At 27.5% G+C, this 16,603-nt stretch overlaps 1 protein-coding gene across 3 annotated transcripts; it reads left to right on the forward strand.

Moving 5' to 3' along the window:
• Positions 1 to 3,802: 3,802 nt before the first annotated feature.
• Positions 3,803 to 16,307, forward strand: LOC136989284 (U-scoloptoxin(01)-Er1a-like). 3 transcript variants are annotated; one of them, XM_067287401.1, is made up of 6 exons: positions 3,803 to 3,974; positions 4,848 to 4,913; positions 13,356 to 13,409; positions 14,406 to 14,467; positions 15,312 to 15,515; positions 15,896 to 16,307. In XM_067287401.1, exons 3-6 carry the CDS (start codon positions 13,403 to 13,405, stop codon positions 16,085 to 16,087), a joined length of 465 nt encoding a protein of 154 aa, XP_067143502.1. In that variant the 5' UTR covers positions 3,803 to 3,974; positions 4,848 to 4,913; positions 13,356 to 13,402; the 3' UTR covers positions 16,088 to 16,307. The 3 variants fall into 3 exon arrangements, with proteins under 3 accessions (XP_067143502.1, XP_067143504.1, XP_067143503.1); XM_067287403.1 differs by lacking the exon at positions 3,803 to 3,974 and adding an exon at positions 4,447 to 4,610; XM_067287402.1 differs by lacking the exon at positions 3,803 to 3,974 and having other exon boundaries at positions 4,447 to 4,913.
• The last annotated feature ends 296 nt before the right edge of the window (positions 16,308 to 16,603 follow it).

Below are 16,603 nucleotides of genomic sequence, written 5' to 3' on the forward strand. Positions count from 1 at the left end.
AGTAATAGTTTAAGGATAAAATATTTTTTCAGTGCCTACAGAACATCTCTTATATTTTTTAGTCTTTTTATTTAATGCCTTATTATTATTATTTTTTTGTCGTTAAATACTTAGATAATTTGACCATTTGCAAATTAGAATTTTTCTGATACTGGAATATTTATACTTGAGCAGGTTTTCGAGAGTATATATGGGACCCCTTTTGCCTTTTGTCGTTAAACAAATGAAGTACATAAACGTTTCTTTATTATTAAAAAATATAGTATTATAGAGGTAGGTATCACCAGCCTCTAAATGTTTTTGCAGTTGGGGAAAAAACCCCATTTCCCCCTCTCGAGGGCCCAGTACCTGAGCATCTTCTGTTCGTTTTTTAAAGATATATTTTAATAAGTTTGCTAGCTTGTATTATGTAATTTTTAGATGCTATTACTGCAGATATACAAGGAACGCAACTGCGAATACGGATATTTAAATACCCGATTATTGATATTCATCCAGTAATGTGAGGTATAATTAGGTATATATAAACAATGAGTTCGAGTAGAATGTAGGCCATTTCGAATCACGAATCGCATAATCAGGACAGGTGCCGCAACTCCCACTCTAAAATCAATGTGGCTTATACATTGCTTTAAACTTAAAGCAGTTGCACCATTCATATTTCAAAATATGACAAGCTGGAAAATTACATTCTAAAGAATCACTGCCATTTGTTTTCATCATAACAATTGGAGCCTATCTTAAAACTGATTGATGGGATTCGGCAACTCAACACACGGAAGATCTACAAAGAGGGGAGGAGAACTTTCTATGTAAAGTCTGCCAAGTGGATGCCTTTTGGGAGAACATTCTATGGGAAATCTGCCAAGGGGATGCCACCCGGGTGGACTTTCTAGGGGAAATTGGTTCCTATTTAAGTATATCACGCGAAAGAAACCGAAATATCTCACGCAGCCATCTTGTTGGCGAGACGCAAACCCACGGCCAAATACCAATGTTTAGTATTTTTTTTTTTTTTTTTAGTGGTTTTATTCATTTGGCCACTGGTAGATCATCTTAAAATTTAATACTATAAAACAGTCATAAAACATTAAAAAATGATCAAGAATAACATTATATTAAGAAATATAATAAATAATTTTAAAAATTTTAACAAGATCAAATCTGGTTTGGTTAATAAGCATAATTTTCCGTAAATGTAAATGCTTTAGGAACGTTTAACGTGGGAAACATTCATAAAATCCAGTAAAATAACTAGACAACGATCTTATCTATAACGTTGTAAATTTTTTACTGTATTCTCAAGCAATTATTTAAATAAAAAGCTGGCAACGTTGTTTCTTGATTTTCCCGGCATTCTTTATTTGTTTTCATCCATAACCATTGCTACCATTATCTTTACATCATCACATTGGTTCGGAAGATATTAAAAGGATGGAAACCATATCTCCCGAAGGTCCGATTTACCTGAAAATTTCTAGAAACTTTTCTCTCTAATACACAAACCATCCTGCAAAATTTCAGAAATTTTTGACTAAAGACACAGGACGTATTAAGCTTCAAATTGTGTGTGAGGGCAGAAAAAATAGTGCCCCCCCACACAAACAGAAACACACGTACACATCTAAATATACAGGAAAAACCCCATTTATATTCGCATTTCTCGACCTTTCAACGTTCCGAATCCAAAAATTTAAAAATTTTGGGGGCGCGGGTAATTTTTGGACCGATCGCCGTGCTTTCCCTCTGTTATATATAACAGTTGAAGAGCAAACACACGAAAGTATTCCGAAATTTTCGAATTAAGACCGTTTAAATTGAATATTTAAAATTAAAGCAAACAAATTTTAATTATAAAGCACAAAAATTTAATCAAATTAATTTATAATTATTCTAATTGATTTCAATTAACAATTTCGAAAGCCAATAATACGTTAAATCAGTAAAATTTTATATATATAAACAGAAAAAAAAATGATGCTGATGATAATTTTCATACTTTCAAATCACAGGAAAGTCGTATAAACACTCGAATAAATAAATTCAACCTTGAAAGTTTTCCATGTCCGTGTCACGTTTATTATTTTATAATGTTTTCGAGATTCTTTCCATCTTAGGAACGAGATGTAAGGAACCTCACCCTGAGTATAGGATGCCACAGCTGTAGATCCACATCCTCGAGTACGTGTGATGAGTCCTTGATCCATTTCACAGGTGAAGATTATGGAGAATCTATCACGACCTGACCTGTTTTTTTCTGCATGTTACGATCAAATGATAGATGGGTGTTTTTTTTTTATTCTTTAAAATTTGATGATAAATTCGTTATTTAATTTTAAAATTTTTCATATTTTTACAAATAAATTTTTAAAATTCTGTTTGAAAATGCTTATGAAGTGAATAGGCTGACATTTATAAGTGTTATCCTATTGATCCAATACATAGGCATCTTCATCCTATTGATTTACTAGCGCTCTTCATCTTTATCCTATTGATCCAGTATTGATCTTCATCTTCATCCTATTGATTCACTAGCGATCTTTATCTTTATCCCATTGATCTTCTATTAGGATCTTCATCCTATTGATCTATTTGAATTATTTTATAAAGTAATTTTGAAATAATAATAAGATCTATTTCTTAAAATAATTTTGTAAATATTACAAATTTTTATTCATTAAAATTTTAGTTTTTTTTCTTTAAAAATTAATTTTAAAATCTTTTAAAATAATAATTTAATATTTGAAGAATTTCATTTGTAATTTAAAGTTGTAATTTTTTATTTTAAAAAGTCTGTTTAAAATTGATTATTAAATAATTTAATTAAAAAGTATTTTAAAGTAATTATTAATAATTTTTACTTTTTAAAATTTATTTTAAGCTCATTAATTAATTTAATGATTCTCTATATGATTTTTTCTCATTTCTCCTTCACAAGTTCTTATATTTCCTAGTAAAAAATACATTAAAAAACATTTTATAAATATTGTTAAAGAATTATTTATATATTTAATCATCTCATCATTATTATAATTCCTGTTTCATAATCTTTCAGTTGTAAATATATTTATTAAATAACATTCATCAAATAATATTCATCAGCAAAAATGGTATTTTAAACTTGATAAAACAAGGATTTATTATATAAAATTTCATACATTTCCATTATAAACTTGGCCATTTCTCAAAATTTTATTATGTAAAACTAAATATTTTAGCTAATATTTATTATTTAATAAATATATAAGGCATGTACTGGAATGACTGGAAGAGTGAAACAGGTTTCATGATGATGATGCTGATGATGATGATCAAATATATTTTTAAAAAATCCCCATAAAATCATTCTGTTAAAGGTATTAATGAAAAAATATATATTTAATTATCATTTTTTTTTATATTTTTAACTCATTATTTTATGAAAAGAATGAATTTAAACATGAAAAGGAATATAAATTAAGAGGTAAATTCAAAAAAAATTCAATTTAACTTAACAAAAGTTTAATGTTATAACACACAGGTTAATCTATTCATAAAATCAAGGACAAGTATCAACAAATAATCCTTTTAATGAATTTTCAGGCCTCAAAGCTGTTTTTTAAATTAAAAAAAAAACTATTTTGATGTTTTCTCTTCTTCAAAAAATTTAGTATAATAGATAACCCGTTTCATCCCCCATAATCACATATAGAAAAACCTCATATCATCACCATATTTATTCATTCATACTTGATTCTAAACTCCTCCTACTCCTGGTCTAAATCTGGATCAGGTGACGTCAGAGGGGAGAACGTGATTTTTTGGAAGGATGTTCATCGATGCTACTTACTAGAAGGATATTTGCTTTCGTGTAACACGTTACTGTAGCTTCACAACTTGAGATTCTTTTTTTCTTTCTTTACTTCTTCCCAATTAACTTAATCTAGTTTGAAGGACGGAGGCAACTTTTCTGACAGGATTCTTTATATATAAAGGTAGGATTTCTAAATTATTCAGTTTATATCTTACATAAAAAGAAATTCTAGTTTTATTTGAGATAAGTTTCCTCCATTTTAATCATATTTCTTCCCTTGTAAAATCATATTTTAGTAATAATCTTGCCATTGTTTTTATATGTAAAAATGAGGTTTCTTTATTTAAATTTTCTTAATTTTTTTGTTAAGATTTATAAAATAATTATGCAAACTTTTCTTAATTTTAAGTTTATAAGGCTAGAGAATCTGCTGACGGTGAATCAGGGTGGTTTCTGATTAAAAAAAAACACCATAGACTTGTATATTTGGGCCCTTTTTTGTTATGATCGAATGATTAAGGAGTCGCACTTTGCTGTTTTGAGTGATTATTTTACTAAATTATTCAAAATGTACGTGTAGAATCTTGAATAATTTGTAGAACGTGTAGAAAAATATAGCTTTAGTTCTTTTATACAAATGAAACACCAATAAATAACACAGAAATTCGAGCATATCACTCACCTTTTCTCCCCTAATTGCATTCTTTACGTCCTTGTATCAACAAAGATATTTGCACATCACCTGTCACACGCTACGATAACAACCTTGAAGCCATGAAATTTATGGCCAAATCTTCTTAGATACCATAAAGATACGGTGAATAATTTTATATTTATTCAATTTTAGATCATTTTCGATGTTCTTCCTGAGTGATTATGGCAAAGGAAAGTGATTACATTCACCAACTCTTCAAAATAGTAGCAGCAAGCGAGCAAGTGCTTCAAGAAGATTCTCGCGCGTTTAGTCTAGACAAATTGAAATATTTTGTATAAAAATAGTGCTGTATTAAAATATTTATATAATTATTTTTAACACTGCATATTCTTCTTTCAGGAAGTAAAGAAACAGGTTAGAGAGAATCGACTGTCAAATGCAACCTTGATGACATTGCGTGATCAGGTAAGCATCCTCATAATCGTTAACAAGCTCCTGTTTTAAAGAAACCATATCGTTTGTTTTACCACCTTTGATATATACTATCTTCTTCTGACCTTTGAACTTTATTGTACAAAGATTTTTATATTAAATTAAATTGTATGAGGAGTAGATGAATATATTTAAGGTATATGGCTTCATAAACAGCTGCTAATTTTAATAGTATTTTTATTATTTTTTTAAAAATTATTTAATTCATTCATTAAATAAAAATGGAATACAATATTTACAAAATTTAATTTAATTTTTCTGTTATTTTTTTTACTTAAAAAGTTAAAATATTTTAATAACAATTATTAAAAGTATTTAAATATTATTAAATTCTCGAGTCTCGAAAATGAATATTTAAATTATTAGTAATATATAAATAATTACAATTAATAAATTTACTTTGTAATTGTAATGTTTTATTTAGTTCATCACCATTAATTTTTTAGACAAATTTCTTGAATTTTTCATGAAAAATTCGTAAAATTTTTGTTGGGTTTTATAATTATTTGTTTATTGACTACATTAGTTATCATTTATATTCCCCGGATAAAGGGAAAACCCTGTTATCCGGTAATATTAATTAATAATTATATATAATTTATTCTATTTTATTAATAAATAAAATAATAAATTGTAATTTATTCTATTTGAAAGTAATTTAGTTTGTTGAACAGTTTTACTTTTACAAAAACACATTAAATACAGATGCAAACCTGTACTTTACACCCAAAATCTTATAAATCTCAAAAATTAACGTGCTAAATATTTCTAAATTATAAAATGCTTATTAATTTTTAAAATATTGATCATATATTGCAATAAAATATTTTTCAATTATCTGAAAATTACGAATGGTGGCAAGGGTGCCAACAGGAAGGGCAAGAGAAGTAACACCCCTCCTAAGATTAAACTTTATTTATTTTTTTTCTTCTTTGCCTTTTTTAAAAAAGCAATTTGATAAAAGTATTTTTTAAAGAATAAATTTTATTTAAATAGTCGTTACACTGAAGTAACTGCTATCCACGCGAGACGTGAAGGTCCTTTAGTTCTTTAAATTAATCGTTATGCTTTTTGAAAGACCACGATTTTTTGAGGGTAGTTGGAATTTTCAATCGCTTTATTTTAATGGAGACGGATGAAGATAACGTAAGTAGAAACAAACCCGTTTAAGGAATAAGACTTTAGTATGGTGGTTTCGAGGTTGTTCCAATTTCGGTTGTATCTCAATATAAGTATTTAGGTGTAATTTTTAAAAGTAATGGTTATTTTAATACACATGTGAGGTCTTGTCAAGTTAATGCTGAGATAAAAATGGACAAAGTTATTCATATGTGTCAGTCTGCTAAGTTGTGTAATTTGAAGGATCGGTTAAGGTTATTTAATGCCGTGGTGGGCTCATCTCTCCTTTATGCTTCGGAAGTGTGGGGGTTTCAGGCGGAGAGTTTGGATACGGTATTAACTACTTTTGTTAAGAGAATGTATGGGCTTCCAAGGTGTACTCCTAGTTATCTAGTGTCTATGGAATGTTCATTGATTCCTTTGTCTTGTTTGATCCTGAACAAATCTGTTAATTGGATTTTTAGAACGTTGAGTTTAAATGAAGAACGCCTTAGTAAGATTTGTTTACGTTATGTTGTGAAACATGTTCAGTTGCCTTTGTCGAAGTATTGGTGGGCTAGTTGTTCAAGGAATGGAATCGATTTTGATAATTTGTTACAGGATTTTAATAGTGTTTATTTATTAAAGTTAAATAATTTTGATAATTATATTTTGAAGTTGAATCATGGCATATTATTAAGTTCTTATTGTGAATGGTATAAGAGTTTGAATAAACCTTTTTTTGATTGTTCTATTTATAATAGTAATTTTTCTTCTAATGTTATGGCCGTATTAATGCAAATAAGATGTAATTCATTAAGTTTTTTATGTAATTACAGAAGGGACATTTGCATATGTGGTGTGGCGGACTTACCATTGGATGCATTTCATATTATTGCTGTTTGTCCTCTTTTGTCAAAATTACGTGAGGAGACTTTTGGGGTTCCCAATTTTTCATTTAATCAGTTTAAAAAAGTTATTTCTGATTTTGATTTATTCTTTAAGGTATTTATTTTCATAAAGAGGGTTAAATTGATTATTTCATAATGTTTATTGTATATTTGATTTTCGATTTCTTTTTCATTGCTTTTTTAGGCTTAAAGCGAAAGCTGTGCTTATTTATGTAAATTACGTTTCGGGGCGTAATCTGCCTACTATTTAATCTGTGGCTGCTTGGACTGCTTGGGAGACTATCCGATTTTCTTTTGAACAATTGGTTTGAATTGCTGTTTTTTTCTTTTTCTAGGTAAGTTTTAGCTTTGTTGGTTGCTAATTTCTTTTTTCGGATAGTTCTCCCAAGTAGTTCTTTAAGTTTTATTTTCTGATTTGGATTTAGTTTATAAATTTTGCAATTATAATTTTAAATTATTACAATTGATGAATATATTTGTGAAATATGTTTTGTTATTTTATAAGATTATGTATACTTTGTTTTGTTCTATCCCCGCATCAGGGTCTTTGTACCAGAATGCTTAAATAAATAACAAACCCGTTTAAGGAATAAGACTTTAGTGAATCGGTTGGTTAATTATTGTAAATCGTACCAGTTTTGTGCCCTGGAGACAAAATCCTATGGATGCTCTTGATTCTTGGCCCGCAAAAATTATTGCCTTTTCTTTCTTGCTCTTATAAATTTTATTTATATGAAAAATTAATAGCATATGTCAAATAATTTCTTTATTTGATAAATAAATGTGTCTTTCGAAATCGGCAGGAACTGCGCTTTTGTGTTTGAACTGCAGGGATTGTTTGAGGCTTTGTGTTAGCTTTATCATAATAATGCACACGATTAAGTCAATTTGACGCCATCTTACGCTTCTTCTCCATTAATATATAATTTATATATAACTTATGGTACTTTATAACTTCAAAATTTCAATAAACCATCCATGAAATTGATAAAGACTCGAATATAGTTAACTGTAGAATTCTGCTTTGAAAAAATATGCAAAGTTTTACTGGAAATAAAAAGGAACAAATCTCCATTAGTGTATTACTTATTTATTTTTCTATGTTTATAGTCTAATTTAATCTATTTACTGTTCGCTGTTCCTTCAATTAGAATTCGGATAATTGTCGTCTTTGTGGATCATAGTGAATCACGTTATATTTTCTGTATGTTTAATGCCTGCTAATTTTAATCTACTGATAACTGGAATCAAGACCATCGAAAGCTTGTATCGAGCGGCTCCTTTTCGTCTGGAGGTTTTTCTTTTGCTGAAGCCACGAAAGAAAATTATTAGTGAGGCCCCTAAAACATTTGCAAAAACTAATTTTTTTTTTTTTTTTTTAAATCAAATTTACTTAAAAATTTGAAAGCGCGGGGCCTCGGTCTGAGGCCCAAAACACCGACGTCCGAACCAACCTTGATGATAATGCATTTAAATTCATAGACGAACAACAAGAATGAAAAGGTTAGGTTAATATATAAAAAAACGCATTCCTTTAATTCATTACCTGCCAAATGATTTTGTCTATGAATGAATAGTAACTTACAATATGCTTGCATTTGATTTATTGGAGTCAGAAATGACCTAATTTTTTAACAAATAGCCTGGGAATTTTCCTGAACTAATAAAAAATTAAAAATAATGTAGAATATATGTATATGTAATTAATATATTTATAAAGGTAAAAAAATAAGACAAACCAGGATTTCAAATCTCTAATATTTATACTATACTTGTATACAAATAATCTTATAACAATTTCATTAGTTTATATACTTAATTGCGAATAAAAAAAACCAAATTAATAGATTTGATTTTAATTAAATTCTATTGATAATCTGAAAATAAGATTTTGAGTTTAAAATTGCCTGAAATAATTGTCTAAAGGCTATAAATTAATTACTTTATTGCTTTTAATTTAAGTCAAATGACCAAACACTAATTAATATTTATACAGCTTAAATAGCATAAAATTAATTAATTAAAGCCATAATAATAGCAAAATACAGTGCAAAATTAATTCAGGGATATATCTATTTTACCTTTAAAATTCTTTATTAATTTGTTTTATATAGTTGCTGACAATTATTTCCTCATGCTTAAATTGAATACCAGAAATTGTGCACCCCAAAACAAATTTATATGTCAGATATGAATAGAAGTGACAACTTATGGAAACTTAACAACTTTTGATAAGTTATGGGTCATAAATTCTAAAGATAAAAAGAAAATAAACTAAATAAAAGCATTAACAAAGTTGAAAAACCTGTATTTAAAGTATATCGACTTACTTTTATTCACGAAAACGCGCAACAAAAACATCCCATGTTAATAATAATAAAAAAAAAAGTAATTTAATTTAATTTCTGTTTAGTGTAAATTGTGCAGATTTTTATCAATAAAATACCTATATAATTTTTTAATTTTAAAAAATATTTGAAAAAAATTGTATACAAAATGTCCTTTCAATCCCCATAAAATAATAAGGATATTTATTCCTTATAAATTCTTCTTAAAATAAATATATTTATGCACTTCCTGTATAATTATATATGACCAAAATGCATTTGATTAACCCAAAATATGTCGATTTTGTTAAAAAATACATTTGTTTTTCTTTATAAAATAATTAAGAATTAATTAATTATTGTTTATTTTATTCATTATATGCTAATTGGATAATTTCTTATATTTATAGAATATTAAAATGGTAATTAACCCCTCATAAATCTACATTATTTTCTTTTAATTCTAACTTAATTAAAAATTAATTACGAGAAAAACTCATTAATACTGATAAAAAAAATTAGATATATTATTAAAGATAAATAAAAAATTTCATGTAATTGTTTTTAGATATAATTAATTTAAACATTTCTTTCGAATTATTATGAAAATTACATAAATTTATACAAATTTATAAATTAACTTTAAGTTAAATATTAAAAATTATAACAAAGTGCTAAATTTAATAACTGTTTTGGTATCAAAATAACAGGCCTCTAGAATCAGTAAGAAAATAATATGGAATTATAAAATAATAATTATTATTTACTAAAAAATTAAAATCACACATTTCAGGGAGAAAATGTAAATTTAAATACAAAATACAGTGGACTCTCATATAGTAAATTTTTAAGTGACTGAGCTAAATCGTTTACTGTATACGTAAAGAATAGCAATGACCATATATCGTTACATCGAGTGGACACTATATCAAGTGCCCTGTGTAATTGCTTTACGATACAATTGATGCAATGTCATTTTTCAAAATTTGTTCAAACCACGAAGCGTGTATTTACTTTGAATACAATTTTAAAACCTATTTTGTTAAGCTTAAATCTAAACGTGAATCTAGAATAGCATTCTAACATGGCAACAAAAATCCTATAATGCCTCATGAATAAAAGGCCATTACTGCACTTAGAGCCTTATGTGAAAGAAAGAGGAATAATCTGCTAATGATTTTATGTCTGTTTGTAGAATGCAAATTATTTTATGAAAATCTTGTAATAGTAAGCTTAATTGATCTAAAACCTTAAAGTTTAAAAGGGTTCTTCGTATCACAGTTTAGAAAACTCTTTAATGTAAAACATTATGATTTGTTTTGCTTTATTTAATGATATTTTACGGCTGTAATGCTTACTTATCTTTGGATTTACAGACCAAATAAATGTTTACATAATTTATTTAAGAGGAAATATTGTCAATAAGGATAACTCTTTCTTAAAAAAAAAAAAAATAACAGTAATTTTCCTGTTTACATTCTGGAAATTTTCTCGTGCATCTCTCATGGTAATTGTCACAAACGAATTAAATAAATTTTTAGAAATTCTTACAATTTTAAATTATATTTCTAAACTAATTTTAAATATTTAGATATGTAAATGTTAAATTATTAATTATAATATTACAATATTAAAATGTAACTTATCATGTTTAATATAGTACAAAATTTCTAATTTTTATATTATTTTTTTATGTTAAAGTAAGCTTAATTTATTAATCTTATACTTTACATCACTTACTTGGAATTTAATGCAATATTGAAAGAGACTTGATGTTTTAATATGTAATTCGTGAGTCTGGACCCATTTATTCATAATAATTTGTTAAGAAAACGATAGATTTCTTCATCTCAAATTAAATTATAAAATTTTTAAATTAAACATGATTCATTTTCATTAATATAATGCTTATGGCACGTTAAACAGGATGAGAGCCTCAATATATCCATTACAATAAAAGCAGCATTAAAAATAATTTAAAATTATTTTTTACAGCAATAAATATTCATAAACGAGCTTAGACTTATAACGCTCAAATTATATTTTTCACATTTTTAAAACATGCATTGATGCTGAATAATGGAACTTTAAGCTATAATAATAAAAACAATAATTGACATGAAGCATCATTTAAAAATTAATTAATTAAGTTTTAATAAATAAAAGGAAAATTTCTCAAAAAATTATTATGTTAGAGTAATTGAGTGTCATTATGGTAATGTGCATAACATTCGAGGAAGTAATTTTAAATCAGACAAGATTTTTTTAAAATAAACCTTCAAATTTCGAACTTTATGGATTTAAAACTTTATGAGAAATATAAATTTATATCTCAAATTATATATATATATGTATTAAGCAAGACATTTTTGCTTTAAAGACCATTTTAACTCCATCTAACAATTTGGTTACAGGGTGATTACCTCCTAATGTCCCATAATGAGAGTTATTCTTAACAAAAGAATATATATGTATAATTTTTTTGTTTTCATCTTTTGTTCACGACTTTGTTTGATGGCGAGAGACCGATAAAAGTAGAACTGAACTATCAACAGACAGGTTTTGAAGTGAACTTCAGGTTTGTTGCTGAACACGTACTTTTGACATTTGACATCGTTCTGTTGTTTCTAAACACGATTGTTTCATTTCGAGTAAGTAAATAGCGTAAAAAGAAACTTGATTACTTTATAATCGTAACAAAAATTTTCATAAAAATAAAAAGTGTTCCTGTTTGTAAATTTCATTTTTATTTCATGTTTATGCTTCTCTTACAGGACATGTAATTTTGAAGTAAATTTTTCTTTGATTTATTATGAGCTATTTGTATTAGTGACATTTTTCGTGCTGAAGATTACATGAAATTCTATTATTTTGCTGATAATAAAATTAATAAATTGAGAAACTTTTCGTTATTCCAATAATAATTCATTATTATGCTTTCTGGGCATCATTTCTGTATTAAAGTATCTTTAGGAAATGCACTCGTATTAATAAATTTTTTCCTTTAAAATAATGTTAAAAATTGAATATTTAATTGCTTATATTTATTAAATAATTTTTGTATATTTTTATCATCATTTTGTATCAATTTAACTTTTAAAATCATTAAAATTCAAAGTATTCAAATTTAAAATATATTTTAATTCATAATTATTCTAAATTAACTTAAAATCTGGAAAACCTATTTCTAAATACGAACAAATTTTCTTTTATTTTGTATTTTAATATTCAAATTCATATTTAAAATGCAAAAGAGTAAATGAAATTTAAAAGTTCATTTGATAAATGATTTAATGAATTAAAAGGTTAAGAGAATTCTTTAAAATATTGTTACTTTATTCACCTACGTTAAAGAATTGAGTAAATTATTGCCGTCTGTCTCCATGACACTCATTTTAATTATAAAATATAGTATAGGCCTACTAGAGAAATACAATTTACATACAAGTGCAAAACTAAATAAGTACAGATAAATTTATGTTATTTTAAAAAACAAATAGATAATACAGCATTATTTTTGTATTTAGAGCAATAAAAAAGTAAGTTTTTCCCTTTGCAACAACTTAATTTCATCGGAAAATATTCGAATATTTCATTATTGTTGACTTTGTAGCAATTTGATTTATAAATATTGAATTTTAATTGAATCTTTAAACAGGAAAAAAAGTATAATTTTATTGTTTATCTTCCTTGGGAACAAGGACAATTGGCTTTTATTGGGAGACAATGACTGCACAGGATGGATCACCTCACCATCATTTCTGTCGTTTGCAAGAAAGAGTATACTAAAGCAGTGTACATAATTATTTTCTATCGTGATCATAGTTAACCTATATTCTTATAATCTGAATTAATTGACTACCGTTGCGGGTTACTAATTGAAAAACTGGATTCGAAAAATAAAATTTATATCAAATAATTTTCTCAATTTAAAACATTTTCCAATTTTCGCAAAAAAGTAATAAACTTCTAAAGATTTTTCTGAGCTTCTCTCAAGATTATTTCTCGAGTATTTGAGAAATAAAAAATTTCATCGGATATAAATTTGTATTCATTAAAATTATTGTTTTATTTTAAAGGTAAAAATGGATCTTTGACTTTCTAGGAGATCCACCCAAAGGCTACAATGATCGGTAAGTAATGCTTCTTCACATCTTTATATATTTAGTATGATAATAATAATAATATTTTACTATTGTTTTATGAAACACATTAAGCAAAATATAAGAATCCTTTTTAATACTGTATCTGATAAATAAGAGTAAGATTTATAAACAATTTGATGACCTATTCTCAATTTTCTGAATGAACATTAACGAATCGAGCATTAACATACACAAAGCACGAACTAGAATATTTTAAATTACCAAATTTCTAAGACCATTCTCATTGGGGTCTATGATTAAACTTGCATAGAAATAAAAAAATAAATAAAATTGCAATTATATGCCGACTAGAATTATTCTTTTTCAATTTTTCGTGGGGAATTGTATGCAAATCACCTGAGAATTCTTCTATTTTTTCTAGCTAACACATTGTTACTTAATATCAATGAAAAATCGTTCACCATTACAATAAGAAGTTTCAAATACGGATAATTGGGACGAATTGACTTGTAAAAATTAAGGCAGTAAAGAAAAATAAAGTTATCATCCTATACAAATCTACATTTTATCAATGAATGTGATATTGGGCGCGTTGACTGGTAATTTCGTGGGTTACGTCATCTAGTCTTTCAAGGATTCTTTCCTTAATCGTTTTTCCTTAAATCATTAGAAATGAATTATTGTGTGTAGTTAATGGAAAAAAATTTATACAATGAAAAAACCATTTCTTTTTGCATTGAATATTTTTGGTTTAAACTTACATCAACAAGATAAAGGATATTTAAATTAAAAATTTCGATTATACTTTCAATGTTAAAAGTTTTTTTTTTCAAAATGTCTATTCATGAAATGAATAGAATAACTTCTGTAAACCGGACTAGTTAAACGGAGCGAAAATTTCATTATCGTTTAACCTTCATATTATTGAATTAACTTCCTGGCAATTATTGAAGTAACTTCCATTTTTTTATGCAATAACAAAACATTTGATATCATCTAACAAAAGGATTTTCTATTTTTCAGATGATCTCCTCTTTGTCTGTGTAATTATATTTCTTTTATTCTCGCCAATTAAGTTGGACAAGGTAAGACCGATTTCAAAGTTTTCTCTGATGCATTAAATTTGTATTTTGTGAATCCTAGTCATGTATTACATTGTACAAATGACATCATCGAAATACAGTATTTGTATAATTTCTCTGTTAAGAATCACCCGAAAAAACTATATACACATAAAGTCAAAAAATGTAAGGTTAAGGCCTATATCGTTCTAAGTGTCCACACCAAATTAAGCATGAATATTCTTCGACACCTAGAAAAAATACTGTGTCCCCCCACCTCTATTTAAGCCCGAGCAAAGTTTTTATGTTTTGCAGTTTCATTATTGTAAATAATCAGGCCAATAAATGTATATTTTAAATACGTCTTGGTATTTAAAATATACCATTGTTTATATCATCATCTCCCGACCCCACCTCTTCAATGGCTCAAGTAACTCCTGACACACGCAGTAGCAGCATATAAATTTAAAATAAAGGGGAATTTATTTTTCTCCTCATTAATAAATTCGAATCTTGCTGTTTGTTCAGACGATGGTAGCAACCTTTAAGCCTTGAATTTCAACAGACAAGACAGTTACATAGGAAGAGATTAAATATAGTTTGTATACTTTAGTAACCATGTACAGTACATGAATATTTTGAGATATGCAAAATTATGTTTTAGTCGCTCGGACTGGCTGTCATATAGAATTTACAGTAAATTATACAAAGTATATGAGCCTGTAATATATTCAATTAACAAAAATCTGTAAAATCTTTATATGCAAATCATTTAAAACCGTAAATGTATTAAACAATACACCACTATATTAAGTAGATTCACACTAAATTTGTACTCGATAACTCTTTTCACTTTTATACGCAACAGGATGGAAAATATCCTTTACTGAACGCTATACCCGATACGAACTTTACTTGCGGTCATCGATCACCTGGTTATTACGGAGATCCTCATCCTCTAGCGCAATGCCAAGTGTATCACATGTGCATGGGAGGACGCCATTTTGCCTATCTTTGTCCCAATCACACACTCTTTCATCAGGATCGACTCGTCTGCGATCATTGGTATCACGTAAGTACATCGAATTTTTTTTGTTACATAAGGGCGAGGATTTGGATCATTTTCAGGGTCAAAATAATCTATTTTTGAATTTCTATGGATACTCGGCTTTAATTTACCGGTTAATGTTACCTTAGGTAGCCAAGATGGCGGCTCGTCTCTAATTCCAGCAAGGAAACAGTGGGACGCACGTTTTAACCTAACATATTCTAATAATTTGGTTGCTAATAATTATGGTAATTTATTAGAATAGGTTAGGTTAGGTTAGAACGTGCGTTCCACTGTTTCCTTGCTGGAATTAGAGACGAGCCGCCATCTTGGTTACCTAAGGTAACATTAACCAATTTACCTGCATTTAAATAAATAAATAAAATGTACATTTTTATTTACAGGTGAACTGTACAGATATGGAGAGGCGATACAGAATCAACGAAGAACTGTTTTCTAAAAAATCCTCTCGGACATCCAACAAGACGTCGACCATTTTCTCCCAGAAAAATAAACATAAATCGAAATGTAACGGATGTCTCAAGTACTATTATCGAGATAAGCAGTTGTGTGTCCCGTGTGTCAGACCTCGATAATGATGGAAAAATCAGAAAGACGGTTTCCATAAGACTGAAATTCGGGTCCACGACCGAATCCAGAATTAAAACAATTTGCCAATTACTAAATGGGTGAAATCCCTCGAAACAAAGAATGGGTATTTCACTTTTGGACGATTTGATGATCTGATTGGTACCATAAAGAAACAATTTATGTAAGAAAATACTTCATTGAATGTGTATTATTAAAAGTAGAAAATAAATTTATATGTATATATTTACAATAAAATTATATACTCGAATTATTAACCCAAGATTTCTCTAAATCGAAAAAAATCCCAACTCTAATCGGAATTAACACAAAATTCTAACGTTTTGTTCGTATACGGTGGGCGATCTGCCGAGGAATTTATGGGGAAAGGGTCCCTATTTAGGTCTCAAAACACCAAGAAAACCCCACGTGGCTAGCTCGTTGCGATACTCGAATCCTTGCTCAGTGATTTTATCCACTCGGCTACCGGTGGGAACAAATTTCTAAGTAGAGATTTTAATTAT

Source organism: Centruroides vittatus, unplaced genomic scaffold, assembly GCF_030686945.1.
Source record: "Centruroides vittatus isolate TY-2023 unplaced genomic scaffold, ASM3068694v2 scaffold_464, whole genome shotgun sequence".
NCBI lineage: Eukaryota > Metazoa > Arthropoda > Arachnida > Scorpiones > Buthidae > Centruroides > Centruroides vittatus.